General features: G+C 46.3%; 3 protein-coding genes across 4 annotated transcripts; 1 reads left to right on the top strand and 2 right to left on the bottom strand.

The window, feature by feature from the left end:
- Positions 1 to 644: 644 nt before the first annotated feature.
- On the bottom strand, positions 645 to 10054 carry RNF168 (ring finger protein 168). Its single transcript, XM_071437289.1, has 9 exons — positions 9946 to 10054; positions 8823 to 9024; positions 8441 to 8511; positions 7523 to 7866; positions 6404 to 6480; positions 5100 to 5276; positions 4272 to 4396; positions 3911 to 3998; positions 645 to 3409 (listed from the first exon to the last, which is right to left on the bottom strand). Exons 4-9 carry the CDS (start codon positions 7821 to 7823, stop codon positions 2351 to 2353), a joined length of 1827 nt encoding a protein of 608 aa, XP_071293390.1. The 5' UTR covers positions 7824 to 7866; positions 8441 to 8511; positions 8823 to 9024; positions 9946 to 10054; the 3' UTR covers positions 645 to 2350.
- Positions 10055 to 15322: 5268 nt separating this feature from the next.
- On the bottom strand, positions 15323 to 21528 carry WDR53 (WD repeat domain 53). Of its 2 annotated transcripts, none has more exons than XM_071437290.1 (3): positions 21396 to 21528; positions 19043 to 19533; positions 15323 to 16590 (listed from the first exon to the last, which is right to left on the bottom strand). In XM_071437290.1, the coding sequence occupies exons 2-3, from the start codon at positions 19517 to 19519 to the stop codon at positions 16003 to 16005; spliced, it is 1065 nt and encodes a 354-aa protein (XP_071293391.1). In that variant the 5' UTR covers positions 19520 to 19533; positions 21396 to 21528; the 3' UTR covers positions 15323 to 16002. The 2 variants fall into 2 exon arrangements, with proteins under 2 accessions (XP_071293391.1, XP_071293392.1); XM_071437291.1 differs by lacking the exon at positions 21396 to 21528 and adding an exon at positions 21081 to 21134.
- Positions 21177 to 26306, top strand: FBXO45 (F-box protein 45). The gene is made up of 3 exons (XM_071437292.1): positions 21177 to 21563; positions 21803 to 22159; positions 23798 to 26306. The coding sequence occupies exons 1-3, from the start codon at positions 21288 to 21290 to the stop codon at positions 23981 to 23983; spliced, it is 819 nt and encodes a 272-aa protein (XP_071293393.1). The 5' UTR covers positions 21177 to 21287; the 3' UTR covers positions 23984 to 26306.
- The last annotated feature ends 809 nt before the right edge of the window (positions 26307 to 27115 follow it).

The following is a 27115-nucleotide window of genomic DNA, read 5'->3' on the forward strand; positions in this document are numbered from 1 at the left end:
GTCCATCTGTTCCCTCTCTTATTGTCTCCCATCCCCACAGCAGCTCTGGTGCTCAGAGAAGCAACCAAGCCTGTGAAGTATTTGGGGTTTTGGCACTTGTTTTGTTTTTCCTGGCAGTTGGATGAGCTGAGCTTGTTCACAAACAAGACAAATTAACCACCAGGGCTGAAGGCAGGTGAGCAGCAGTGAACTGTTACACCAGCTCAGCCATCTCAAACACAGACTCCTGCTTCACCAACACCAGTAAAACAAAGCTGATCTCACCTCCTTCAAAAAGCTCCCAGACCACAGGGTCAGAAAAAAGCTGTTGGTACAACCAAAACCAACTCAGCCAAATTCCACCCTCTAACAATGAAGATCTAAAAGCCAAATTATGCCTGGTGAGGATTTATTGTGCCATGGATATGGTGAGGAATGGGATCATTTGGGGGCTTGCAGCATCCCATCTTACATAAGGCTGCTGCTGTAGGTGACAGGTTTTGTATATTTTGCAGTTAAGTTTGGGTTTTAACTAACAATCAATTTTTAGTCTTGGTTTTTGATTTTTTTTTTTTGTATTCTGCTTTGAAAATGGGGTTTGTTTTTTTACAGGCTTACCCTGACTGGACAGGCTGAGTCACCAGCATGGAAACAGTCAGAAGCTCTGCCTTAAAAAAAACCCTTTAATTAAGTTTTTTTGACATCATGGGTAAACCAGAAAATAATCCCAACTGTGTTAAGGATTAAGGAAAAACAGACCCATATTGAAGGAAAGCTTCCAGAACAATGGCTGAGGCAGCAGGAGAAAAAGCAAATTATTTGCCACTGGTCACCTGTTGTAACTTTCTCAAAAAACATCTCTGAACAGAACATATATTTATTTATTTATGAGGAGCCCACCAATGATAAAGATGTGCAGGCTCTGGGGAAAAAAAAAATCCCAACAATTCATATTTTTGGCTCAGTGTGCTGGTCATGCTTTCCATAAAATTTGTTTCTTTGAAACTTAAACCATCAGAAGATGCTGCTGAAGAAACAAGTCTGTTAGGAACGTCCTAGAACAGAATTAAAGTCATCAATGGGGTTCAAAAAAAGGACAGAACTCAAACATCTGCTGACTTTGATGACTAGCACACACTCTTCAGCACTGCAGCTGGCACTTGGCTCCATTTCAAACACAGACAGTGCAAAAGTAGCTCCAAAGAAGCAAAAAGCCAAAATATGGCTTCATAAAACAACAGATGAAACAAGAAAACTTCCTCTGCATAGTAGGATCTGGTTGCCTCTTCCCCAGCCTCAACTTCCTACAGGCCTCAGCACCTCCACATCTAAATTAGAATTTTTTTGAGGAGTTCAGTTTTAAACCCAACAGGAACAGTATTTAGTAGTGCCTCTAAAAATGGAGGGGAACAGTTACTGCCAGGCAGGGCAGTTATGTGAATTTCTAATTACAGTTATCATTACTGACAACTCCGGCCTTCAGTTGCTTCTTTCCCTTTTAACTTTCTCCGTCATAACTGGCTTCTGGACTATTGTTCTAATCACATTCAAACCAGTTTGATATGAAAATGAAACAGCATTAAGTATGGTAACACCATTGTACATTCATAGGTACCATTAACAGGATATTAACAACAAGAAAACAAAAGTATCCTGTTCGTAACAGGGAAAATGGGATCTGCAGGAGGGATCTCTGTGAACAGAGGTGAATGGGAGCCCACAGCCTTGGCATCCATGAAGGATCCTTGGCTTTGCCAGGGGAGAATGATGTGTTTGTTTCCTTTTTGTTGAAGGGAGGGGTTAGCACATAAGAGGGAAAGAGTGGCTGTCTGCTGACACTCCTGTTAATGGCTGTGCCAACAATGCAATTGCAGCAACAGCCGAAATTCCAGCAAGGTGCTGCAATTTACAGAACAGTGCTTGTGCTGAGGGAAGCTTCAACCTTGCAGCTGACAGCCAGCTGGGAATACAAACTCGTTTTCCATTTCCTTCCTCCATGGAATGGGCATTTTTTCCATTCAAGGCCTCAGATTCTCATTTCCAGATCAGACCGTCACTTATCATTGCTTTCCAACACTACCAGTATTCACACTCCAAACCATGTAAATGCAAGTTAGAAAATAAGAAATACTCCCATACCTGCAAGAAGTGCTGCAAGTGCTAGAAAATAATATTCAAGAAAGGAACAATTAAAAAATGGTAAATTCTGGTGGTGTATGTTGCTAGAACGTCTCAGAACTCACAGAACTGCTGCCCAAAGTGGTTCCCCTCCAAGACAACCACTCAAAACTGCTTAGGGAAGCTTTGCCTAGCACAGGAGAACATCACCACAGTTCCCATTCCCATTCCACCATGTGTCCATGGCTCTCATCTACTCTGCAACAGGGCTTTTAAACATCTGCAGGATTGTCTTTTGCTTGTTCTTAGGCAATGAACAAATATCATTTGTGTCACTGGTATTAACCACACAATTCAAAACCTTTCCTTCCTTGATGCTGGGGGATTTCACCCGGACCTTGGCAGGGGTCTGCCAGTTTTCATTGCAGGAACCTTTCCTAGTCTTGTGGTGATTGTTTTCAGCCTGACTTTTTGATCCCTTTGAGTCTTTTGCCCCCTTGGAGCTTCCCTTCCTGGCAGCAGAGTCTTTCCCAGAGCGAGGTGGTTTGGTACGAAGCAGGTACTCATCAGGAGAGCCCTTCTGTCTGTTCAGTGTCCTTTCCTCCTTGTCCAGCTCCTTCTGCAGCTGCAGAGCCAAGAGCCTGTCCTGCTCCTCCTGCCTGCGCCTTTCATAGAACTCCTGCTCAAAGGCTCTTTGTGTCTGCAAGTTAAAATCATTCATCTGCTCTCCTTGGTCTTCTACACTTTCTGAAAAGGTTCTTCTCCTCTTATCAAGAATGTCCAAGTCAATCATGGCATCAGCTGGGACCTCCACTAACTTCCTTTTGGGAGTCTCCTTAGAGTTCTGTGGCTTTTCTGGTGTCTCTTCCTGTGAGCGTCCAGCCTCCTTCCCCAGACCAGGCAACACAGACATCACACAATTCATTCCTAACTGACCAGAGGTACAAGTTCCATCAGCCTTTTCAAGGTTTACCCTTTGGACATGTGTCAAATTGCCACTGTCTGACTCAATTCCATCATCATCATCTCCATTGGATGTAAGAAGAACTGTCCTAGACCCTTCCCCTTCTGTAGTTCCATGAAGTGCATCTGGAACTCCATCTTCTAAACCATTTGGTCCTGGTGTTTTTTCCTGCTTGACAGTGGCAGTTTCACCTGAAGCTGAGGCACTGAAATAGTTCATGCACGATTCCAAAAATGAATCCTTAGCTCCAGAATCTTTATTTACACTAGTCAGCTGTGGAGACAGGGTTGGCATTTCTTCTTGCTCATCCTGCACTGCAGAACTGCTGCCTTCATTGCTGTTGGTCTCCTGAAGAAAAGGAGGACACCACTAATGAAGTAAATTTATCAAAAGCCCATGGGTGTGAATAAATACCAAACTCACTTCTCATGGCTGCATTGCCTGAGTGCTCTGGGATAGCAACTCAGATACTTCTCTTTTTAAAAATACCTGTTTAATAACAATGAAAATATTTAAAATAACTGCAGAAGCCCAGCTAAAGGACTGAAACCACAACCACAGCATTTTCCTCTTATCAGTGATTCAGACTAAATGTGCAAGCCTGCTCATCTTCTTTGGAGGCCTCACAGGAATGATCAGACAGCCATAGAATGATGTAAATCAGGGTGCACCCTCTTCCAGCAGGCTCCAGAACTAGCAATCATGAATACCAAAGGTAGCTTAAAAGGGGCAATATAACCTGCCCAGTGCCACTGTGCAAGGGGAATAGAGGACTGGAACCCTACAGGCAAGGGGAAAATATCCCCTAATTAGTAACTGTGAGATTTGTAACAAAATGATTCTTGTTACCCCAGAGATAGAGTTGCTCCTGCCTCTTCCTGTGGTACTGGAGGATGATACTGATCCAAACATACCATAATTCTTTGGAGACAGATACCTTCAAAAGAAAAAAAGGATAAACATTTTGTCCTTGAATTGTCAGTCCTTTGAATTATTCAAGGTCATCAGGTTCATTCTGACAAACAAAAAAAAACCAAGAAGGCAAGTGTTTCCCTTCTCCTCCTACGAGGAAATGTTTTAAACTTCAAAACTTCACATTTGTCCCCAGTTATCTCAGGAAGCTGGCCTACAGCATTCCAAAATAGCAAATGGGGCAGAGGGACACTGAAACAGGCCAATAATTAAAGAAACACTTGGCTGAATCCCTTACTTCTGAATGTCTCCAGAGTTGCTTGGTTTGTTCTTTGCCTTGCTCAGGTTCAGTGGGGATGCTGGAAGGGAGAGGCTGTGTGCTGGTGACAGGCTGCCAGGCACGTGTCCCTCAGGATCTTCATTCTTCCAGACAAGTAAAAATAGCATTAGGTAAACCAAAACACAACACAAACTGCAGAAACCTCAGGGAACTGCTTAGATTTTGCTGCAGAATCAGTTGCTGTTGTCCAAAGAATTCTAGAACTGTGAGTAACACATGGTTCTGGAGAAAGAAATGTTACCTGTTCTGTACACTTTCCTGGATCTAGCACTGAGGGACAGGAGGCTTTGCTCAAATAAGTACACAGGTTTCATCACTGGGTGGCAAAAATTCAACTAAGCAAAACAAATTAATAAAAAAAAAACCCAAAAAACAAAAACTTCCAAACAAACAAACAAACAAAACTCCAAAACCAAAACTCCAAGAGGTAAGGTACATTTTCACTGTATGTTCCTTTCTGCCAGTACAGGTTACACATATTCATTTCTTCCAAAGAAGGATTTTAAAAAAGATGAGGAAAAGGAAGCATACAGCAGAAAATCAATGCTTTAAAATGTTTCACAATGAAAACATGCAGCACACATGGTGGGTGCTGGATTTCAAGTGTGTATTACACAGGCTTCAAAAATCAATGGTCAATCAAGGCTTTAAAGTACTGGGGGGTGACAACAGCTTTCAACTACAACTAAAATAAATTTGAACTATTCCAAATTTCATTTGCTCTCAGAAGTCCAAATTACTTGCACTACATTGATATTTGCTGCTGTCCCACTCGATTTAACTCACCAGGCTGTTACTGAGCTGCCAGGCCAGCTCTTCATCTTGCTTCAGCTGCTTTTCCATCTCCTTCCTTCTCTCTTCTGCCAGCCTGTGCTCCTCCTCCTCCTCTGCCAGCAGCCGCTGGATGTACTCCTCACTCGCTTTGTTCTCCTCCTGTTCATGTGCTCGCCTTTCTGCCTCCACCTAAAGCAGGTGTTGGAAAAAACCCACCTGGTTACTACTGCAGGGCCACACTTTACACCAGGACCTCTCAGCTGACACTGCTTAAACTTGAACCACTCACTGGTCACAAAATTCAGCAGCATTTCATTGCAGGAGTCTCAGAGATGTAGGGATCACATGGATGCTGTGTGTAGAGCCTTGGGTTTGACCCCAGTGGCAAACCTTTTGGTTTCTCTAAGATTATACCATCAAACTGCAAGGTTCAACTCCATTCTTCACCTTTTCAAAGTGTTAGTAACAAAGCTAAGATCTCCAAGTACATGGATCTACAGAGAAAGTGGGATTAGAATTCTGTCTAAGGCTGGATGCCAGCTGTCCCACAGCATTTGCTCAACCTGCTTTTATCATTATATATCCCAAAGACAGCACATCTCTCTTCTTGAAACATGCAAAACCCAAAGCAGCAGGCCAGGAATTTTACATCTGCCTTTCTTACAGCAAATATGCTGGGAGATCAGGTACCAGCAACTCCACAAGGAGAGCAAAGTACTTCAAGAATAAAGCTGTCTTTGGAAATTCCCCCAGTCCTCTGCTTCATGTTCTCCTGCAATCACCAGCAAGGGGCTGTCAGGGAAAGGTGCATTCCCATACATTCCAGCTCTAAATCTTAATGCTACTGTGTCTGAACTGGAGGAAGGATCCTTAAATAGGCCAAAATTGAGAATTCTTTAAAATCTTTACTAATTTTCAAATATGCAAAGGTAACAGAGTGAACAAAGAACAGAGAAAATGCTCTATGGTCATTACTGAAAGTTATCTAGTTGCAACCTCTTACTTGGAGGGAAATCAAAAAGACAAAGATAAAACCAAAGCCCAAACAGTTTCAAATTTCTACATTTGCTACTTTTAAGTACATTGAATGAGAGATGAGGCAGGAAGTATAGATCAAGAATGTCACCTCATGTCAAATACAAAGAAATCTCTTCCACCAATTTAATTCATGATTCAGGAGTGACCAGTATGTTCTTGCAGCTGCAGCGCCCTTTTAAGTATCTTTATTATTAAATAAAATTACACCTGTTTGTAGGAACAATTCAAATAACTGGATAAAAAGCGTTTATGCTTTGTAAACATATTTTTAGACTTACCTTACTAATCTCTGCTTCATATTCCTGCCTCAGCTCCCCAGGCTTGCTCAGCTGGTGCTGTGGCTTGGGGAGACAGACTTGGAAGGAGAGGAAAAAACCAAAGTCAACAAAGTAATGACAGTCAACAACAAAGGATTTTAACTCCATACCCTGTCATGAGAATGACTTGACTTAAATCAAGTGCTGTGATTGAAAAAAGGCAGGAATAAAGCAAAAAATACCAAGGAATAAAGTTTACACAGTAGAAAAGCGTGGTGTTACAGAGTGGCAGGAACAGGCAGCGTTGCCCAAGCACTGTATATAAAGCAAATATAATGGAACAAGTCTCCCAGAGAAACTGTGGCTGCCCCATCCCTGGAAGTGTCCCAGGCTAGGGTGGACAGGGCTTGGAGTAACTTGGTCCAGTGGAAGGTGACCCTGCCCATGGCAGAGAGGTGGAATAGGATGAACTTTAAGGTCTCACCCAACCCAAACCATTCTCTCATTCATTCTCTGTTGGTACACTGACCATAATTTGTGTATTTCACTCTCTTTCATTAAAAAGACCTCAGAACACTGCAAGTGGAACAAGTTGCTCTAAGGCAAACCTATCAAAATGTGCCCCAAGGGCGCTTGCAACATCATAAACCCCAAAATCCTTCTTCAAAAAGTTAATCAGATTTCACTTCCTTCTCTGTGACACCACAATTTTCAGCTCACAGATTCTTGCATTGACTGAACCCCTGGAATTTCAACCAAACTAACTAACACCTGAAAATCTTTTAACCACTTCACTCACTTGACAATGATAAAGAAACACACCCACACACTCAAACACACTGCATGCAGATGCTACAGCTGCAAATGAGCAATGAACAAGGCCAGGCACTGATACCCCACACCAAAGGCATGAACAAGTACCCACTGAAATCACCAGCCAATGTAATTCTTATCCTCTGTGCTACAAATGAAGGAGGCATTCCCCACCTTTCTCCTGCCCCTTTTGCAGGAGAATTCTGTTTCTACCAGCACTAACACACCTGCATACCCACAGCTCTGTATTTCCCAACATCTGAAGTCACCCACAGCAATTCCTGTGACAAAGCACAGACATCCCAGGACAAGTGACATTTCACTTACTTTCCTCGTCCAAATCCTGTCCGTTCATCCTGCGCTCGCACTCCTCTGGGTAATCCTTCTGAATCTTCTCCCAGAGCTCCCAGTTGATCAGAGTGTTTCTGCGGGTGTTGTACCGTGCCCAGGAAGAGACTCGACGCCGACAAAAGGGGCAAGAAAGGCTGGCATTTTCCACTGTCATCTGGAAGCAGGAGTTACACAGGGTGTGGCTGCACGGCAGCGTGACAGGCTCCACAAAGATCTCCATGCAAATCTGGCAGAGGCAGTCGGACAAGGACAGCGGGGCCTTGGATTTCTTCGACATACTGACTCGAGGTAGAGGAACAGCACTAGGACAACATCAGGGCCTGACAGCAAAAGGAAACATTTATGTTCCTTGCGGGAAGTAAAATATAACAGGAAAATACAAAATGTTTTACTTCAAGAAAATGCTAGTGGATTTAGAAGCCTGCTTAAGTGGTTGCTTTTCTCTGGGCCTGAGAGATTCCTGAGGAGGAAGCAGAGCTTTACAGAACTCATGGAAAAACTGTACCAGTTTTTCCTACTGCATTTTTCTGTGAGCTGTAACAGATGCTTTGGGAATAGCAAGGAGGTGGTAAGGAGAGGGGGGGAAAAGAAGGTGAGAGTTCTTCCAGCCACCTCTGTTACTCCCCTCTTCTCCCTATCTATGATAAGAGATGCTGGATATTCTGGATGTAACTGTTACTCCAGTTACCTTAACTTTCCATTCACTCATTTTTTTCAATATATGCACATTCTTTGAGAGCTGCTTTTGGCACAAGCTTGATCCCAGCACGTTCTGAAGGTGAAATACAACAGAGCAGAGCAGCTTCTTCCTCATTCATTTGCTTGCTTAAGCTAGGACTATAAAGCTAAAATTCCTTTTTTCTCAAGATAAATTAAGAATTAAAACTTCACCACCTTCTTGTACGACTTGAAACTGTGGGGGTCATCTGTCTCCTCACACGATTTTTCCACTTGGCCCAGCAATACTGTGGGAGAAAAAACAAAAGACACATACAGCAAAATAAAAACCCCACTGATATTTAAGCTACAACCTTTTTAAACAGGCAGCTTTAGAGACAGGAGGCCCTTGAAAAAAAAAAAGGCTGCCATTCCTCACAGAAAACTCTCCATGGAGACAAATACACGTTAAGGCGAGTTTTATTATTTCCGCTATTTTTATTGATAAAAAATAACCCCCAGGAGGTCGGCGCCCAGGGAAAAGGGAGCCCCTGGTCCCCCTGCGGCCCCCCCCGTCACCCCCAGCCCCTGAGGGTCCCAGCGCGGACTCGGCACCCACCGCTCCGGAGGGCGGCAAAGGCCGCGGTTCCCGCAATGGCGGCGGCGCTGCGCTGCGCTCCGCCCCTCACTCAGGGGCTGTTCCCGCCGCCCGCCTCAGGGCTCCGCCTCCTCCTCCTGTTTCTTCTCCTTTCCTCCTTCCTTCTTCTCCTCCTCTTCTTCCTCTGTCTCCTCCTTCTGCTCTTCCACCTGCTGCGCCGAGCCTGCTGGGAGACAGAGGCCCTCAGAGGGAAGGCGGGCTCGGCTGTTGTGATAGGTCGGGCGGGAATGGCTTCGCACGGCCCGAGAGCAGCGTTAGGTGCGATGGGAGGGATAAATCCTGCCCTGTGAGGCTGCTGAGGCCCGGCACAGCCTGGCCTGGGGAGCCGCGGCCGGCCCGGGGGAGCCGTGGCCGGTCCATGCCCGACAGTGCCTAAGGCCGGCTGGGCGGGCTTGAAGCCGGGCTTTGCTCCCTGGCTTTGGTCCTTGGTTTTGTGGAAAATGCCTATTTGCTTTTCGCAAATATTAAAATGAATATTAGATGTGTTATGTTGAAAAGTTATGCTGTGTTAATTTTCTTAAGTAGTATGTTAAGTAGAGTTTTAGGTTATAACATAATGTTAAAATAGAAAATATGCTATGGAAGATTTTTTTTTTGAAGAAAGGACTCGCTGCAGTGAGATAGCAGCCACAGGACACCTAAATCTCCCAGACAAGATGAATTTATTGCTCCATTATTAGAAGAAACGAACTTCTTCTTGCCTCACTCCGGCAGGATGATGCTGTTAGGATTAAGAGGAAGAAGTTGACACTGACCAGACAGAATCCTGTGTTTGAATGGAATTTATGCATCATGGATGAGGTGTATGAATATGCAACAGGTTATTGTTTTTAAGGGTTAATCCTCTGTTAACGTGTGTCCTTTTTTGGGCTTATGTTTCCCAGAAAAAGGTACCCTGATGTCCATAACTCTTCGTTTTTGTTGTCTCATATTGTCCTAATCCAAATCGTCCAAATTTTTATTACTCTAATTATAGTAATAATTATATGACTATTTTTTTAACCATTTTATTACTATTAAACTTTTAAAATGTTAAAACCAAGTGATTGGCGTTTTTCCCGGTTTGTTCCGTGGCTGAGCTCACCTGGCCGCAGGTGCCCAGGGCACATCCCGCCTCAGGTCCTCCTCCAGCATCTCCGCCTGCCGGTCAAACTCGTGCTCCAGGCTCTGCAGGCTGGAGTCGAGCTGAGCGAACCGAGCCTCCAGGGACAGCAGCCTGCTTTCTACTCTGGCCGGTGGAAAACGAGAGTAAGGGAATTTCAGAAGGAATTGGGGCTTTCTGCTGTGCATTGCATTGTGAACAGCTTCAGACCCCGTTCTGGGGGTCCTCCCACGGTTTGTGAGAACAAACAACAGTAAAAGTCAAGGTTTGTTGTCAGGTCTTTTTGGCAGTTTGCTGGTGCAGAGATCCTGACATCTCCAAATACAGCTGCAAAATTAGTATGTAGCTAATTGTGGCTCTCAACCATATGCATTATCAGTGGCATAGGTTTTTCTCTAACACATTTTGAGGGGATTTATGTTTTTATTTGTAATGTCATGGTCTTTTGAACCATTTTCATTTAACATTGAGCAGAACTTATCATTATTCCTCTGGTTAAAGATTATGCAAATAATAAACAAGCCACCAGCAGTCTTTTTTTTAAATAGAACTCCTTCCACGGAATGACTGTGATAAAAACTACTTCATAGCTTGTATTTATTAACTGCTTTTTCATTATTTGGTATCTGTTGTGGTTTTGCCTATTTAAAACTGAAAATTATAAAGATGAGGTTTTGAGTTTTAAGCCACTCCACTTTTGCTGAAGAAAACTGCCTTGTTTAAAAGAACTTGCTGTATTGAGACAAGGTACAAGGCAATGCCAGTATTTATTTTTGTACCCATTTCTCTCTTTCCTGGAGATACAGGCTGTGCTCGGCTTCTGTCACTGTGGGTGGTTTTTATAAACCTAGTTTTCTCCACATTTTCCTCAGTTACCTGATTGACATCAAGGTGTGTTATTGAGAATCCTGAGGATCTGAAAGCTAATGTAAATAATTCAAAGCTCCTTCCTAAGCACTAAACAGCTATCTCAGTACCATGTAGTCAATAGTGATTTACTAGCAGAACATCACCTACTCCTTATAGAATTTTTTGTGATTTTCCTTTTTATTTTACTGGCAAAACATCAGGATGTATCAGCTAACAATAACTACACTATCAGCAAATATTATTACTTACATATTTTTCCTTTTTTCATTCCTAGTTTGCTCCCTGCTTCTGTGACCTACCTGTGTTAAACACTCCATTGCCTGTATCTTTGGATGAACTTTTTGTAAGGACAAAATACACAGCAGCTGGTGATGACATTAAAAGATAAAAAGCCAAAACAAAACCCTTCAAATATTTTCCCATTCTTTCACATACATCCCACAGTATTTTAATGCCTCTTGTCATAAGAGATGGATCAAAAATGCCTTTTTTTTTCTTAGCAGCAGCTCCTCCCTCTCCCTGCCTGTCTCTATTCCTGCCTCCCCCTTCTCCAAACCAAACCCTTCTTTGGATTCTGTCTGCAGCTGACCTGAATGAGGAGAAAATAAAAATATTTCAACAGTGGCATATTTTACTAAGTATCCCCGGCCTGAATTCATTGTCTGACCGATTGTGGAGATGCTTGTCTAACGATTTTCTGTTGTTTCCTGAGGCTAGAGGCTTCCTCTGCAGCCTGGTGAAGTTCCTCTTACTGATGTACGACTCCTCTCGCTTCAGCAAGAATTTTGGGACGAAAATAGAACTTTAATTGGAAAACTAAGCTGGTGACATGTAGAAATGTAAGGACTTGAGAAGAACTGGAAGGATTGATGTGTCATAATTGGATTGAATCTGTCAGCACAGAGAGAGCAAGTGCAGAAACTGAGGTGAGGTGAGTTGGGGTTTGCTATGAGTGACTTTCAGAGCTGGGTTGTCAGATAATGAGTGTTCTTGCCGGTGAATTGTTGGTTTGCAGCTTTTTATCATGGTAAATAAGCTTCCTCACAGCCCATTCTCCAACTTCCTCCTCTGCAAGTAAGAGTGAAGTTATCTAAGATCTCATCACTAACGCTACTCTCAGTGCAGCAGTAGTTCCTCAGCAGCCTTCAGTCCATCACTTTACTATTTGACCAGTTTTGTCTCTCAAACATTGTTTTTATTGCCTGTCTGTAAATTAATCTTCTGTATTTTTAAGCATCTGCAACAAACATTTCAGCATTTGCCGATTTTGGATCTAAAAATGTCTGTTCAGTTATACCACACTGAATTCCCACAGCTCTAAGTGAATTCTGATAGACTGAGTGCAGCTGCCTCTTGATCTAAGTTTGGAATGAAAAGAGGAAGAATGGATTAAACCTCCTGTTTTCATTTCCATCATGACCTCTGAACACTTTTTCCTTTGGTGTAAGTGAAGTTACCACTAAGTCAGTGACCTCTGACTCTGAGTAGTGTACACACAAACCACATCCCCATTCTTTACCAGAAAGCTTTTAAAATTCCTCTCATTAGCACACAGAACATACTTGGAAGCCATGCAGTAGAAGCTCCAGCATTCCCAATTCTCTGCAAGTGTGGTTCTATGTGAAACCTTATTTCTGCTATTCAGGCATTTACAGAAAATGACATTTTGGAGCTGTCACTCTGTGGGTTTGATTTTCCAGGCCAGTGCAGCATCCCACACTTCTCCAAGCTCTCCCCATTCCCTCACTCCTTGGTACATTAGACACACACTTCTTCAAGCAGTTTCCCACAGAATTAATTTTCCCTTTTTTCTTTCAGGAGTTGTTTCACTGTTTGTCCCTCTGGTCAGGTCTCCAGTTGCTACTTTTTGTTCACCATTGTGTGAATCAGAGTCAGCCAGGCTGTGGGTGAACCAACAGTATGAGCAGTACCTCGACAGGAGGAGCAGATTCTTTCCAAGTCTGTCAGCTGTCTGTCTGTCAACACAATCATTCATTTCCTGAGCAGAAGTACTGCATCCCATCAGCTGTGATACTCTGGACAGGGATCCTTTTCACTGCAGGTAAACCACAGTTGTATGTCTGACACCCGATTTGACTTTTAAATGTCTCAACACTGCATAGTTTGCCTTTAAATGTACCATGTCACAGAATCCCAGAATGGTTGGGGTTGGAAGGACCAGGGACCCTAAAGCTCAGCTCATTCCACCCCCTGCCATGGGCAGGGATGCCTTCCCCTAGACCAAGTTGCTCCAAGCCCCGTCCAACCTGGCCTGGGACACTTCCAGGGATGCAGGGGAAGCTACAGCTTCTGTGCCAGGCCCTCACCTCCCTCCCAGTAATGTGAAAATCCAGACAGTGGGGACAGTATCCTGCCTGCCTCTAACTGCTGAGAATTTCAGACCCTCTTTTGACTCTTTTTCTTGAAGATCCATGCTCATATCTTTATGTCTGCTCTGAGCCACCACCACTGGTGCCTGCTGCTGCACAGCCCAGCACAGAGCAGTGCCAGTGGGGGCAGCTGAGGCTGGATTGTTTTTCAGGAAGTCCATGAACCTGTTGGTCACGTTGCTCTGCCAAGTGCAGGCTTTGGAAATGGAGGGTGAATCAGCATCACCTGATTCCCCAGTGGTGGTGATTTGCTTTCCTTAAACTTTTAAGAAAGGTCCATTCTTAGGGGTCTTTTTTTGCTCATGATAACCGCTTACTCCCTATCTTTGAACCCTCCAGACTCTGAGGCATGGTCTGAAAATCAGAAGTTCACCTCAAATCTCCAATTAGAACAGCAAGCCTGAATTTCACAGAAACACAGAATATGCTGGGTTGGAAAGGATCCAACTCCTGGCCCCCCCAGCAATCCCACCCTGTGCCTGAGAGCATTGTCCAAATGTTTCTTGAGCTCTGGCAGCTTTGGTGCTGTGACATTCCCTGGGGTGCCTCTTCAGTGCCTGACCACCCTATGGGAGAAGAACATTTTTCCAATATCCAACCTAAACCTCCCCTGACACAACTTAAGGCCATTCCCTCAGGTCCTGTCACTGGGCACCAGAGAGATCAGTGTCTGTCCCTCCTCATGAAGAAGTTGTAAACCTCAGTGAGGTCTCCCCTCAGTCTCCTCCAGGCTGAACAGACCAAATGCCCTCATGCAGCTGCAGGCCATGGGTGATGGAGCAACTGCCCAAATCCTGCAGGAAACAGCCGGGATGGCAGCCAGGGAATGAACACCATGAAGCTGATGGCTCTGTCCCTCTTTCCTCCCCAGTGAGCAAAGGAGAGATCAAGCCTGTTCATGAGCTCCTCTCTCCCTGTTTACACCCCACCCTGCTGCCCACAGAAGTTTCCAGAGAAGCACAGGTTACCCTGGCGTGGTGCCCCATGTCCCAGCCCTCCCTGTCCCCTCCCCAGCCCCCCAGCACCTGTTCAGTGTCTCGTTCAGGGAGCGCAGGGAGATGCTGCCTTTCGCCATCTTCCTGGAGAACACCAAGAGAAGGGATAAAAGCTGGAGTGGGCTCGCTGCTCTCTGCTGCAGCCGGCAGCAGGGACAGGGGATCCGAGTCCTGCAGGAGGTTGTTTGTTCCAGGCTTTTTATAGCCTGTATATCCAAATATAGGCCATGGATGCACCATGGACATGTCACACACTGAACCACACAGCCCCTTCCTCTGCCCCACTCATCCCATGGCTTCACACATGAACTAATTCACAGCTAACACAAAAGGGAGCAACCACAATTTTCTGCCTTTTTTTTTTTTTTTTTATTGCTGTGTTTTGGCTTCGATTTGCTGTTGCACCCACCAGATCATGTCTTGGGCCAAAGTCTCCTGCTGGGAAAGGCTGTACAAGCAGATTGCCTTTGTTTTTTTTTTTAATTAAAAAGGTATGAAGGTAAAATCTGATTTGGATGAGAATGAGTTGTGTTTGGTTGCAGGGAGCTGCTTTGAGCAAAGCCAAGACAGTTGCAATCTCTTCCATAAAGGATGGAGAGAGGCAGCATAACCAGATAATGATTTTCCAGAGCTGAGTATGTAAAAGAATAGAGCTGGAAATTTTTCCAATATAATATAAGTATGGTAACAGCCCAGTTGGTGAAACACAGCAGCACAAACCCAAACCTACCACCAGTGCAGCAGGTCCTCAGCCAGCACTAGGAATTCAGTTCTGTGATAAGATAAGGATAACCCAGGAAAAATTCCCTTTTTAAAAAATTATTTGCCCATTTCATGGGAAATCCAGCATGAACTGAACATGCCCAGAGCTGTAATATTTCCACTTAGGTCTTCCTACCTTCAATTTGCAAATGAAGGGAAGCTTCTAGCAAGCCAAGTTCTGCTCATTGTGTTTCAAAGCTTTGGGAAGACAGGAAGTATTTGGGTAAGGAGAAGCTGTGCCTTTGGCCCTTCAGATTCACCCTGTGATGGGGGTAAAATAAACTTTTGGACACAATTTTGTGTGAGTCTGGCACTATTAGAGTGATTCTAAGGACAAGGGAAGAGTGAGAGAGAAAGCATTTATTAAGACAAATGTAATAGTTCTTTTTCCCTGGGATACACAACTAACTGACAGCTGACCAAGCAAACAGGTGTAACAGCTCCCCTGCTCCTTCTTTTGCTGCAGTGAAAAAATTCAGTTGGCAACCACAGGGAAACTCATTTGATTACTGGTTAATTGATGCATCTCTTAGTTTATGCAGTTGCTGACAGAGTGTGATGAAAACCAGATTGCACCATGACCAGTTTAAGCCAACTGGGACACAGCTTCATGGGAGAAATCACACAGAGCACTGCAACAGCCCAAACCACATAGGGCTGAGCCAGTGACAGCCCTGCTACTGCTCAGCAGCCTCACTTGGCACTGTGGGTGTCTCCTGAGCACTAATTTTCTCCTCCAGCCTTAATTACGTCAGCTTAGCCATGAACTAATGTTACCCCTAAATATAGAGACCCGTTTCACTTAAATTCAAGCAGCAAGCTGCCAACCCTGCAAGAGAGAGTGGCTGTGAGCACAGCAGCCACAAAGAGCCAGCACGAGGCCAGGGACATCACGAGTGCACAGCAAACCCCTTCCCTTCCCAGGGACCCAGAGGGGTTCACTGTCCAGTTCACTGTCAGTGCATGTAACTGGCTCTCAGAAGTGGTTTTATCCCCCAGACTTCTGTAAGCACCTGGGTGCCTTAAGGTTCTGGCAATGGATAGGCTGATACAGAGCTGCTCTGGTCAGCAACCAACACTCTCCTGGAGCCTTTGATCTCTGCACACGAGAGCCAGTTCACCTTCTCTCCGTGCTCAATGCTGAGCTTTGGCACAACTCCAGGGTGTTCATTTGAGGCTGCTTTGTTGAGCTTCCCATCTTTTCTGCTGCAAGCAGCTGCTTGGGCCTTTTTCCTGTGCAGAGATTTTGCTGGACTTTTCTGCTGCTTCCCGAGGTTGCTGCTGAGATCCCAGAGCAAGACTTTCCCATCGTTTCCTCCAGACAACAACCAGTAGCCCTCAGGCATAAAGAGCACCTGTGAGACTCCCAGGCTGTGAGCCTGGAACTCCAGCTCCCGCTCAAACCTGGCACCAGTGACTCGGAACAGTCGGACTTTACCATCCTGAGCTCCACAGCTGAAGATGTTGCCACAAGAGGCCACGGACAGGGAATGTGCAAGAGGTGGGTTGAAGAACTGCCCAGCTGACTGGGGGCTCTCTTCCTCCATCTCACACTCCTGCAGGTTGGTGCTCCACAAGGGACGAACTTTCTGCAGGTTCCACAGCATCACCTGGAAAAAAAAAATCAATTGTTTGTGTGTTTTACTTCAAATTGGATGTTTAATAGTAAAATAAGCAACCACAGTTCTTGTCCAAGCAGAGCAAAGGCTGTGTGTGACTCCAAGGGGTGTAAGGTATGTGGTTAAACTTGCCCTAATAAATGTAGCAAATCTTTCTGGCCTGCTTTCCAAAGCCCCACCACCACACTCTGCAGTCAATGACTCAGACCTTTAGACCACGGAAGAGATGCAAACACTGCTCTAAAAGCTTTTGCATTCATCTCAGCAGTAGTAATCATGACATACTGCACATCAATTATTGAGAAGGAGGGACAGGGAAACCCTAGCAGTGAATAGAGATCATTATCATTCTGGATTTCTGTCTCTGCTACTTGGCCTATAATAGTCACTTCCACGAACGTGTCTGAAAAATGGGACAGCAAAAGGCAAACAGCAGTTGAGGCTGTGGTTTTTAAACAGGCATATTTGTATTTATTTTCATATCCAGTGAGTAGATCTGGTTTGTGCTATGGAGTAGGGCATGCTTTACCTACTCCATGGGGGCAGGTCGTGCTTTTAGAGTTCTTTTTCCAATGCCACCACACCTCCAAGTGAAGAATCCTGTGTCTCTTGTACAGCAGTTCAAGCACTACAGATTTATACTGAGCAATTAAAAATAATGCTCTCAAGACTTTTGTAGGATCTGAATTGACATTGAGCATTCTCAAGGCCAACAAATCAAAAAGCACAAGTCAGTCTAATGCAGCACTGGTGTACTGTTTGCTTCATAAAGCTAAGCTTCAATTTGTTATTAATAAAAATATTCCTTCAGTAGTAAACACCAATAAGAAGTACAGGAGTCTTTAAATTTAGTTCACAAAAGAGCCTGGCTCTGCATTTCTGGAATCCAAATCACACTAAAACATCTGAAACATATTTCCTGTCACTTTCCTGTTTCAGTTACTGCTGTTGCTGCTGCACTAAAACTACTTCCACAACAACTGTGATTTACTGTTAATCAGAGGGGCTGGGTGATGCTTACAGAAAATACTCCTGCTTTCATCAGAGACAGGACTGCAACAATCTGATGAATCCATCAACTGTTGAAGAGTTTTCTGCAAACTAAGTATTTTCTGTCCTCATGGCATTTGCCCTGCTTCATCAAAACTCCTGAAAGAACTCCAGCAACCTGAATTTCAATTCTCATCAGGCACAGCTTCCCTGAGGGTTTGACAAGCCCAGAACATGTTTTGTAGAGCTCATAACTTGTCCAAAGGCATGGTGGAGCACAGGGCTTCAGAGTTCTGCAGCAAAGCTCCCCTCTGGGAAATGATGTATCTTAAATGCAGCCTCAATGCAGAATGATGCTCTTTTCACTGTACAAAAGCACACTAATGAAATCCTGGTTTGGGATACTGACTTTCACCTAAAAACCAACTTGCTGAGCTACAATAAATGAAACTAATACTAAAAAGTCACAAAAAATAATCAGCTCACTTGTACTGAGTCGTACATAAATGTTTACAATTCTGATTAAAAATTTCCAGCCACAAGCTTGTGTATCTGCATTTTAGGGACCAAAATTAAGCCAGCTGAGGGACTGAGTGTTTACTCCTCCCAAACAGGATCTATCATCGTGGCTTTAACACAGAAAAATGAGTTTAAACTAAATATCAGCATGTATTTGCTCCAATGGGTGTGAGATGTACTTTGGTTTCAAGAACACAGGGTGAAACTGCTCAAAGCTGTCACACAAACTTCACCCTGACACCGCTGGAACCACAGAAACTTTTGAGAAGTGACAGTTTTCATATTGGGCCAAACCAGGAATGTGGTCACACCTCAACCACTGGAAAGAAATTACTGAAAAATATCTGTTCTGGGCTTAACTACCAGCATGGCTCTTCTCAGAATGCAAAGGACAAAGTTTCCTCCTGATGAGGATAGGAAAGTTTAAAAGGCAAAGAACATTTCATGTTTCCAAGATGCTAACAGAACAAAGGATAAATTATACAAATCACTTGTCCTCACAGTGATATGTTCCACTTGGAAAGATGCTGCTCTACCTGCCTGCCTCAAGCACTGTGCCTTTTCCTCACCATCATTTGCATCTGATCTGCAGCCACAGCTGATCCCTAGGGACAGCTGCTGGTTTTGCTCAGTCCATCAAAGAGCTAATACAGCACAAGTGAGCTTTGCACTGTATTCTGATTTCCCCTCACCCCACTCACTTTTGAATTGTAAATGTCAATGAAGATAAAAACAGGGGCAGAAGCTGCTCAGTGCACAAACAGCCCTAACAGTAAGGTTTTATGCCAAAATTACTTCAGAATAGTGAGGGAGCTTTCCAGTAATTGCAGGCTGAACACCTTCGTGCTCAGTGAAAGTCTGTGGGTGCCTCACTACACAGGTGGGTAATTACTGTTTCACTTCATTAATACCCGTGCAAACATATGCAAATCACCTGCATGTCCAGTCCACAGGAAACCAGGCTTTGAGGCCGCTGAGGTCGGAAGGCAACAGACGAGCAGATGTTGGAGTGTCTCAAGGACCGACTGACTTTCTTGCTCTCCAAGTCCACAACCTTTATGGCCCCCGAGTCATCGGCCGCAGCCAGCAAGCCGTCGGTGTCGTTCACCGAGAGGCAGTTGATCTCCTCCTCGTTCACGTGGAAGCGCTGCAGGGGCTCCTGCAGGGAGCGCACATCCAGCACGCTGATGGTTTCCCCGTGGGCCGTGTACAGCGTGCTGGGCCGGCGGCAGGAGAACAGCACCGAGGTCACGTCCTCCGCCGGCGGGAGCCGCAGCTGAGCCACGGGCGAGCCTCCCCCGTCCCAGAGCGCCAGCTCGCCCCGCTCCGCGCCGGAGGCCACCAGCCCTTCCGCGCTCACGGTCAGGCACAGCACAGAGCAGGAATGGCCACCGCTCCACTTCACTGCCATGCTCCACGCACACCCTGAAACAAACGGAAACAAGCCCTGAGCTGAGGTGGTGGTTGTTTGCTTACAGCAGAAACTTATCAAGCAAGAAGATCATCCTGAAATTGCGGTGTCCAGCTAAAACGGGCACCTCGACAGCTCAGGACAGCTCAGGACAGCTCAGTATCCAAATGGAGCTTTCGCAACACCAGGCACAGCAACGGTGCTGACTGGTCTTTTCCAACCTAAATAATACAATGAGACTTTGTAAAAGAAGTATTGTGAAAAACGCCAATCGCTTGGGTTTTTTTTAAATTTTAAAAGTTTAATAGTAATAAAATGGTTAGAAAAATAGTAGTACAATTAGAATAACAATAATTTGGACAATTTGAATTAGGACAAGATGAAACAATAGAGACAAGGACTTACGGATGTCTGGGTACCTTTTTCTGGGCAGCACAAGCCCGAAAAAGGACACACGTTAACAAAGGATTAACCCTTAAAAACAATAACCTGTTGCATATTCATACAACTCATACATGATGCATAAATTCCATTCAAACACAGGATTCTGTCTGGTCAGTGTCAACTTCTTCCTCTGAATCCTAACTGCACCTTCGAGGCAGGAAGAAGTTCGTTTCTTCTCATAAGAGGGCAATAAATTCTCTTTCTCTGAAAGATTGAGGTGTCCTGTGGCTGCTATCTCGCTGCGAGTCCTTTCTTTAAAAAAAGTATCCTACATAGCATAGTTTCTATTTTAACATTTCTTATAACCTAAAACTGTATTTAACACAGTACTTAAGAGAATTAATACAGCATTACTTTCTAACACAACACACATAATATTCATTTTAATATTTGCGAAAAGCCAATCACAAAATACACATTTTTCACAAGTATTACTAACTTAAAACAGGTTGCAACATATTTAATTGGTTCTCAGAGCACACCCATGGCGCTCACCAACCTTAACCCTCCCTGGTGTGACTGCCCGCAGCGCCTGTGTCACAGCACTGCTTAGGGCAGCACATCAGCAGAAAATTAAGGGAGGGGCGAAAAAGGGTAGCACAAAAGTGTTGGAAGGACTGGGACGCTTCGGAAAAAAGGAGAGAGGCACATGGGGCTTGTGTGACAGCCCAGCAGCCGCTTCGCTACCCTAAGGTCCGTGCATTAATTTCACTACTGGGCAACAAACGGCTTGTTTCTGGTGGTTTTACCTTCTTTTGTTTTTTTTTACCACGTTCTGTTTTCCATGTGGTTCTTATTGACCCAGATCTAAAGAGCAGCCAGAGCTCTCCCATTCATTCCACCAGACGAACTTCGCTCTTGGCGATCAAATAACACCACAGCGAAGGCCGATACCTTCCCCGCAGCTCGCACCGGGACCGATTCGCGGCCGCCGGTCCCCGGGAGCCCCAGGTGAGTCGTACCCCGCCAACCTCCGGGCCCCGCGGCAGCTCGGTCCGACCGCCCCCCGCCCCGGCAGGCCCGGCCCTGCGGCCGCCCCCCGCCCCGGTCCGGCGGGGCCCGGCGCTGCCGGGCCCGTCCCGTGGGGCTCGGGAGGCGCGGGGCCCGCAGCTCTCACCTCAGCTCCGCCGCGCTCCCCTCGCCTCCCCCGGGCTCCGCTCGGCTCCGCCGCCGCCGCCGCCCCCGCCCCTCGCCGGCCCCCCGCGCCCGCCGCGCACGCGCGGGGCGGTGCCCGCGGCCGAGATGGCGGCGCCGCGCGCCCCCGCGCCGTGAGGCCTCGGGCGGCCCCGGCCACACCGGGCGGGCGAGGGCAGCGCGGGGGGCGATGGCGGCGGGGCCCGGCCCCGGGCCCGGCCCCGGGGCGGCCGCGGCGTCGTGGGGAGGGCCGGGCTGGCGGCTGCCGGGGCGGGTGCTGGAGCTGGTGTTCTCGTACCTGGAGCTGCGGGAGCTGCGGAGCTGCGCGCTGGTCTGCAAGCTGTGGCACCGCGTCCTGCACGGCGACGAGAACAGCGAGGTGTGGCGCAGCCTGGCCGCCCGCTGCCTGGCCGAGGAGGCCCTGCGCACCGATATCCTCTGCAACGTGCCCACCTACAAGGGCAAGGTGAGGCCGGGACCCCCGCCCCGCCGAGACACCCCCTCACCGCCTCCCCCGGTGCTTGGGGACACCCCCGCAGCCCTCCGGCCCACCCGCCATTGGAAACGAAGGGGGCGGGAGGCTGGGGAACTCGACGGGGTTTTATCTCCTAGAGCCACAATGGTTTGGGTTGGAAGGGACGCCTCCCACTAGAGCAGGCTGCTCCCAGCCGCGTCCATCTCCCCCTCCCGCCTTGTCTCGCCCAGGTCCGTGCCTTCCACCACGCCTTCAGCACCAACGACTGCTCGAGGAACGTGTACATCAAGAAGAACGGCTTCACGCTGCACCGCAACCCCATCGCGCAGAGCACGGACGGGGCGCGCACCAAGATCGGCTTCAGCGAGGGCCGGCACGCCTGGGAGGTGTGGTGGGAGGGCCCGCTGGGCACCGTGGCCGTCATCGGCATCGCCACCAAGCGCGCCCCCATGCAGTGCCAGGGCTACGTGGCCCTGCTGGGCAGCGACGACCAGAGTTGGGGCTGGAACCTGGTGGACAATAACTTGCTGCATAACGGGGAGGTGAACGGCAGCTTCCCCCAGTGCAATAACGCGCCCAAATACCAGGTGAGGGGGTTTGGAGTGGGCTGGGGAGGTGCTGGTTGTCCCTCACTGTCCCGGCTGGCTGCTGAATTGCTCCTAAGTGACTCTCAAAGGTCTCTTTGCCTTCCCTGCAGAAGGCAAATTATTCTACCTTGTGAACTCTTTCCCCTCTTCATTTACTGCTTGTGCAGGCTACACCTGTCTGGTGTTCAGTGCACCTGACCCTGGGTTGTTCCCAACTTTAATCTCAAACACTGAGTGTGAAACCTGTACTGTGGCTGTCTGCTTAGACATCGTGGTGCTTTTTGGAATAAAACCTGAAAGACTGTTGTAGCTTTCTGAAGTAGCGACTTGCCCCACAGCAAGGTGAGTGTCTGAGGGCCTTGTTGTCTGGCAGGGTGAGCTGAAGTTAGTGCTTAGGTGAGATTCTTCCTGCAAAAACCTGCAGCAGTGCTGATTGCTGCTGCTTTGCTCACTGGCCACCTTCCGTGGGTGACATTTCTTATCTGGAATCTGATATTCAGATAACTTCAGGATGTTAAAGAGCAGAGGCCACCCTGCCTTTTTGTCATTATAGAAGTGCTTGTCTTGTCATTCTGCCTGCTCACACAACTGCCTTTTCACTGCTGGATTTGCTCGTGTTACAACTTAAACTGGATCATTGTTATTTCCATCTCATATTCAGAGAATAGGTTAGGAGGGACTTCAGAAATAATCCAGCGTGGCCCCCAGTGCCATGGCTTTGTTTCACTTGTGAGTGAAGATCTATGTAGTGCCTTGCATCTGATATTCCTAAATTTTGTGTGAAAGTTCAAATCAGTGACCCTTTGATGTATTTTGTGTTTATTAAGCCCTGTGCAGTGATCTGCTCATAGAAAAAGTGCTTGCAGGAAACACATGTGTGTGTTAGTGTTGGCTAGAAGAAATTCCCAGTGCTGGAGCTGGCTGGAGAAGAGTCAGAAGTTTGTGTGGTGCCTGCTCTGCTTGTGGCTGTTGTCTGGGACTTTTGTTGGTATCTGAAATAATGTGTGCTAGATAAATGTAGGGAGCTCTGGGCCTGCCTGGATCTAAGGCTCCTGCTGTGGTCAACGCTGGTTTCACTTGTGTGTCTGTATGTATATGTATATATTTAGGGGTTTCATTTTACATTTTTGTACTGAAATTTCCTTTTACCTTGGTGAGGGAACACCTCTGTCAGCGACAGCACCTGCATATTAATCTATTCTGGGATTTTTTGGTAGGTGGCACTTGTCTTTCTTAAACCCATTGTCCTTAAAGATGCTCCTCACAGAGCAGTTGCTGCTCAGTGATAGCAGCAGCTGAACACAGAGTTCAGGTAACTTGGAGCCCATTGCAGAGATTCCAGAGCTCTGCAGTATTTCCAAAGCACAGAGCACATAGTGCCTGCTCTCAGTGCTCTCACAGGTTCATATGGGAAAGATCATCTTTATTACTATAAACAGGTGGTGGATGCTGTCCTGCTTCAGATCATGGTGAAATTGAGAAATTCCCATCACAAGAGCAATCAATCATGAGACACAGGACAGTCCTGCTTTACAATTCTCTGCTATGTTACACTTTGCATTATTTTTGTTTCCATCTGAACGTGCTGACTCTCTCTCTCTGTGTTATTTTTACTCTCCCTCCCGTCTCTGTTTCCAGATAGGTGAAAGGATTCGAGTTATCCTGGACATGGAAGACAAAACATTAGCGTTTGAGAGGGGCTATGAGTTCTTGGGAGTTGCCTTCAGAGGACTGCCAAAAGTTTGCCTGTATCCAGCAGTGTCTGCTGTGTATGGTAACACAGAAGTGACTTTGGTCTACCTGGGAAAGCCTCTGGATGGATGACATGGATTGTTTCCTTGGGACGTCGAGATGGGAGGAGAAATCTGCATGTTGGTTAGAGGGAAACGTGTATTAGAGGAAAAAAAAGAACAAAAAAGTGTGGGTGTGTGTCCAAGAGCCATCGAGGGAACCACATGGAGTTTGGAAACGGAGGACCAGCCGTACTTCAGAAATTGTGTTACATTTCCTCTTTCTACCAGGCCAGAAAAATCCTCAGGGCTGCAGTTGGTTGAGTGGGAAGCTGACACATGCATGTCGCAACAGATTTTATTGCTAAAATGGCAGTGTGACCTCAAACATTTATGAAAGGACTTGATACAAAAATGCTTGAGGAAATTACCCTGGGATTTGTAAGTGGCGTGTTTTGTGAGAGACTCCCATTTCCAAACTGCTTGTTCCTTCCTTCTTTCCTTCCCTCCTTCCCTCCTTGGGGCCAGCATGGGGGCTGGAGCAGAGCTGGGGGTATTTACAGTTTTTAGTGTCCTCAGAGGCACGGTCTGTGCAACTGCCCTTCTCTGGTATTACCATACAACACGTGTGCAGCTATTTTTAAGTGTATTTTAAGGATTGTATATAAAGAAAACGTTGAAAAGAACAGTTAAAAGAAAGGGTTTGCTTTATTCTAACTGGGACAGAATTTCTTAAAGGGGGAAAAAAAAAATCACCCCCCCCCCCCTCCCTGGCACCAGAACACACAGCTGGGACAGGTGTAGAGCCTTCATGTCAGTGCAGTTCTGTTGTAATGTGTTTTGGGATGCTCTTGTGGAGTGAGGTGCTGCTTTGGGTTGTTTCCTGTGAAAGTTTCCATGGCTTCAGTGACAGGTTTGTTCTCTGTAGGAAACAAAAACGTTTTCCCCATGAGTTTCCTTTCAGCAGAGCTCGTGCTCCCCTCAGGAAGGAAGGCTGAGCACAGCACTGAGCCTGCCTTCCTTTCCATGTCAAAAATGCCACCTTTTCAAAGCATTCTCTCACTTGCTGATCACTGTTGTGAGATGTCTCAACTTAAATGTGGAAGGAGCATTTGGCTTCTGCAACCAGACCTTACTTTCAGCTTCAGTGGCTTTATAAAGCTTTAAGGCTTGCCTGAACCTTTCTTAACTGAATGAAATCCCCCAGCACCCCCACATTCACCTGCCCAGGACTAGTAATACCCTCACCAGCCCTTTGATGGGGATTCTGGGTCACATTCAGTGTTTGTGCTCTTCACTGATTTTCTCAAAGCCATGTCCAGACCCCAGGCGTGTCTGTGTGCTGGCCTGTGCAGGCTGGGAAGCTGCCAGGTGTAGTGAGGAGGGAATTCCTGGTGAAACCACTTTGCTGTGAGGCTGGAAGGTCTGTAGGGAGCCCTGGGAGGGCCCTTTAGCAGGGCAGGAAGGCTGTGAGACCCATGGCTCCTGATTCTGGTTTGGTGCTGGTTGGCATCTCCCAGAGCTGCCTGGGCTGTTTCAGAGCTGCTTTTCAGAGAGGGAAAGGAAATGTTTATACAACCTCTTTTTGCTTGTTTGTTTGTTTTTTTTTCTTGTTTTGTTTTGTTTTGTGCTAGAGAATGTGAGTTGCTTGGTACCAGACACTGGCAATTCTCTGAGCATGGAAGAAAGAGGAATTCCGCTTGGGCTGTTGCTCATCCCCTTCCCTGTTCCTCAAGGAAGTGAGTGAGGCTTTGCCTTGGAGTGCTTTTGGCCAGGTAGATCACCAGGTTCTGCCCTGGAACTGTGTAAGTTGTTACAATTTAAAGGATTTTAAAGTATTTATTTGTTCTGTGTGTTCATTGCTGAAAGGCAAATCAAGGTGTGTTCCTCTTGCTGCAGCAGCCAGAATGTGCTGTGAGCAGTGGAGGTGTTTGAGGTGGTGCTGAGAGCAGCCAAATAAAGGATGTGGGACAGGCATCCAAGTCCCTGGACAAATCTGTTACAGGCATTGATTGTACTGGACTGTGAAGTGTCTGCAGAGCAGAACCGTGGGGCATAGAGTTGGGGATAAAGGAAACAAAACCCTGCCCAGTTTAGGAAAATAAATAGTCCCCAGGATGAATGTATCCTCAGTGCAGTCCTGAAAGATGCAACCTCTGCTGTTGTCCATGATCCAGTTAGAGGCAAGGAAACCCTGAGAATTCTGAGGAGTTTTAATCACAAATTCAAATTGATTCCCATTCTTCAGACTGCATCTTACCCTCTAAATAATTTCCCTCTAAATCAGAAATGCTGAAAGTTGAACATTCCTTAAGGGTGGGTTTGGGCTGACTCACTTACGTGATTATAACTTATTCCTGGAGACCAATGCTGGCTGTACAAAATATTAAAATAAACTCTGCTATCATTGAGAAGGATCTATTGGTGTGGATTGTTGGAATGGCATCTGCAGAACCCCACAGATGGGAAGAAGGGAGCTGCAGTTTGGTGCCCCAAGAGGACAGAGGTGTTGGGGGTGTGTGATCTGCTGTGTGACTGCTGGGAAAGACAGAGTCTGAGTGCTTAGGGAGGGCTTGGAAACTCAGGGATCTGATAGCTCTGATGGGAAATGGCCTCCTCTGAAACAGGGATGCTCTCTCCTGACTGTGGGAAAGGCATTCCTGCCTGCTGGGGACCTCTGGGGTGGAGATGGGGTGGTGTGGGCAGCACTGCTGCACCAAGGGGTCTCCTTCCCCCTCAGCTTCCTGCTCTTTGCTTTGCTTTCCCTGTAGAAGTTCAATATTTCACAGTGCTTTTAGGAAGAAGTATTGTGGGTTTGAGCTCTGAGGCACTTTCCAAACTCTCTGCACCAAGAGTTTGCTTTTAAGCAGTAAATCCTGGCTGACACCTCTGTGACAGTGTTCACAGGGGTCTGAGGATGAGGGAAGAGACGAGGACCTGACTCCATGTTTCAGAAGGCTTGATTTATTATTTTATGATATATATTATATTAAAACTATACCAAAAGAATAGAAGAAAGGATTTCATCAGAAGGCTGGCTAAGAATAGAAAAAGAAGGAATGAATAACAAAGATTTGTGGCTCGGACTGTCTGTCTGAGCCAGCTCATTTTGATTGGCCATTAATTAGAAACAACCAACATGGGCCAATCCCAGATGCACCTGTTGCATTCCACAGCAGCAGATAACCATTGGTTACATTTTGTTCCTGAGGCCTCTCAGCTTCTC

This window comes from Agelaius tricolor, unplaced genomic scaffold (genome assembly GCF_023055355.1).
Source record: "Agelaius tricolor isolate 1412-34295 unplaced genomic scaffold, bAgeTri1.0.p SCAF_12, whole genome shotgun sequence".
Lineage (NCBI taxonomy): Eukaryota > Metazoa > Chordata > Aves > Passeriformes > Icteridae > Agelaius > Agelaius tricolor.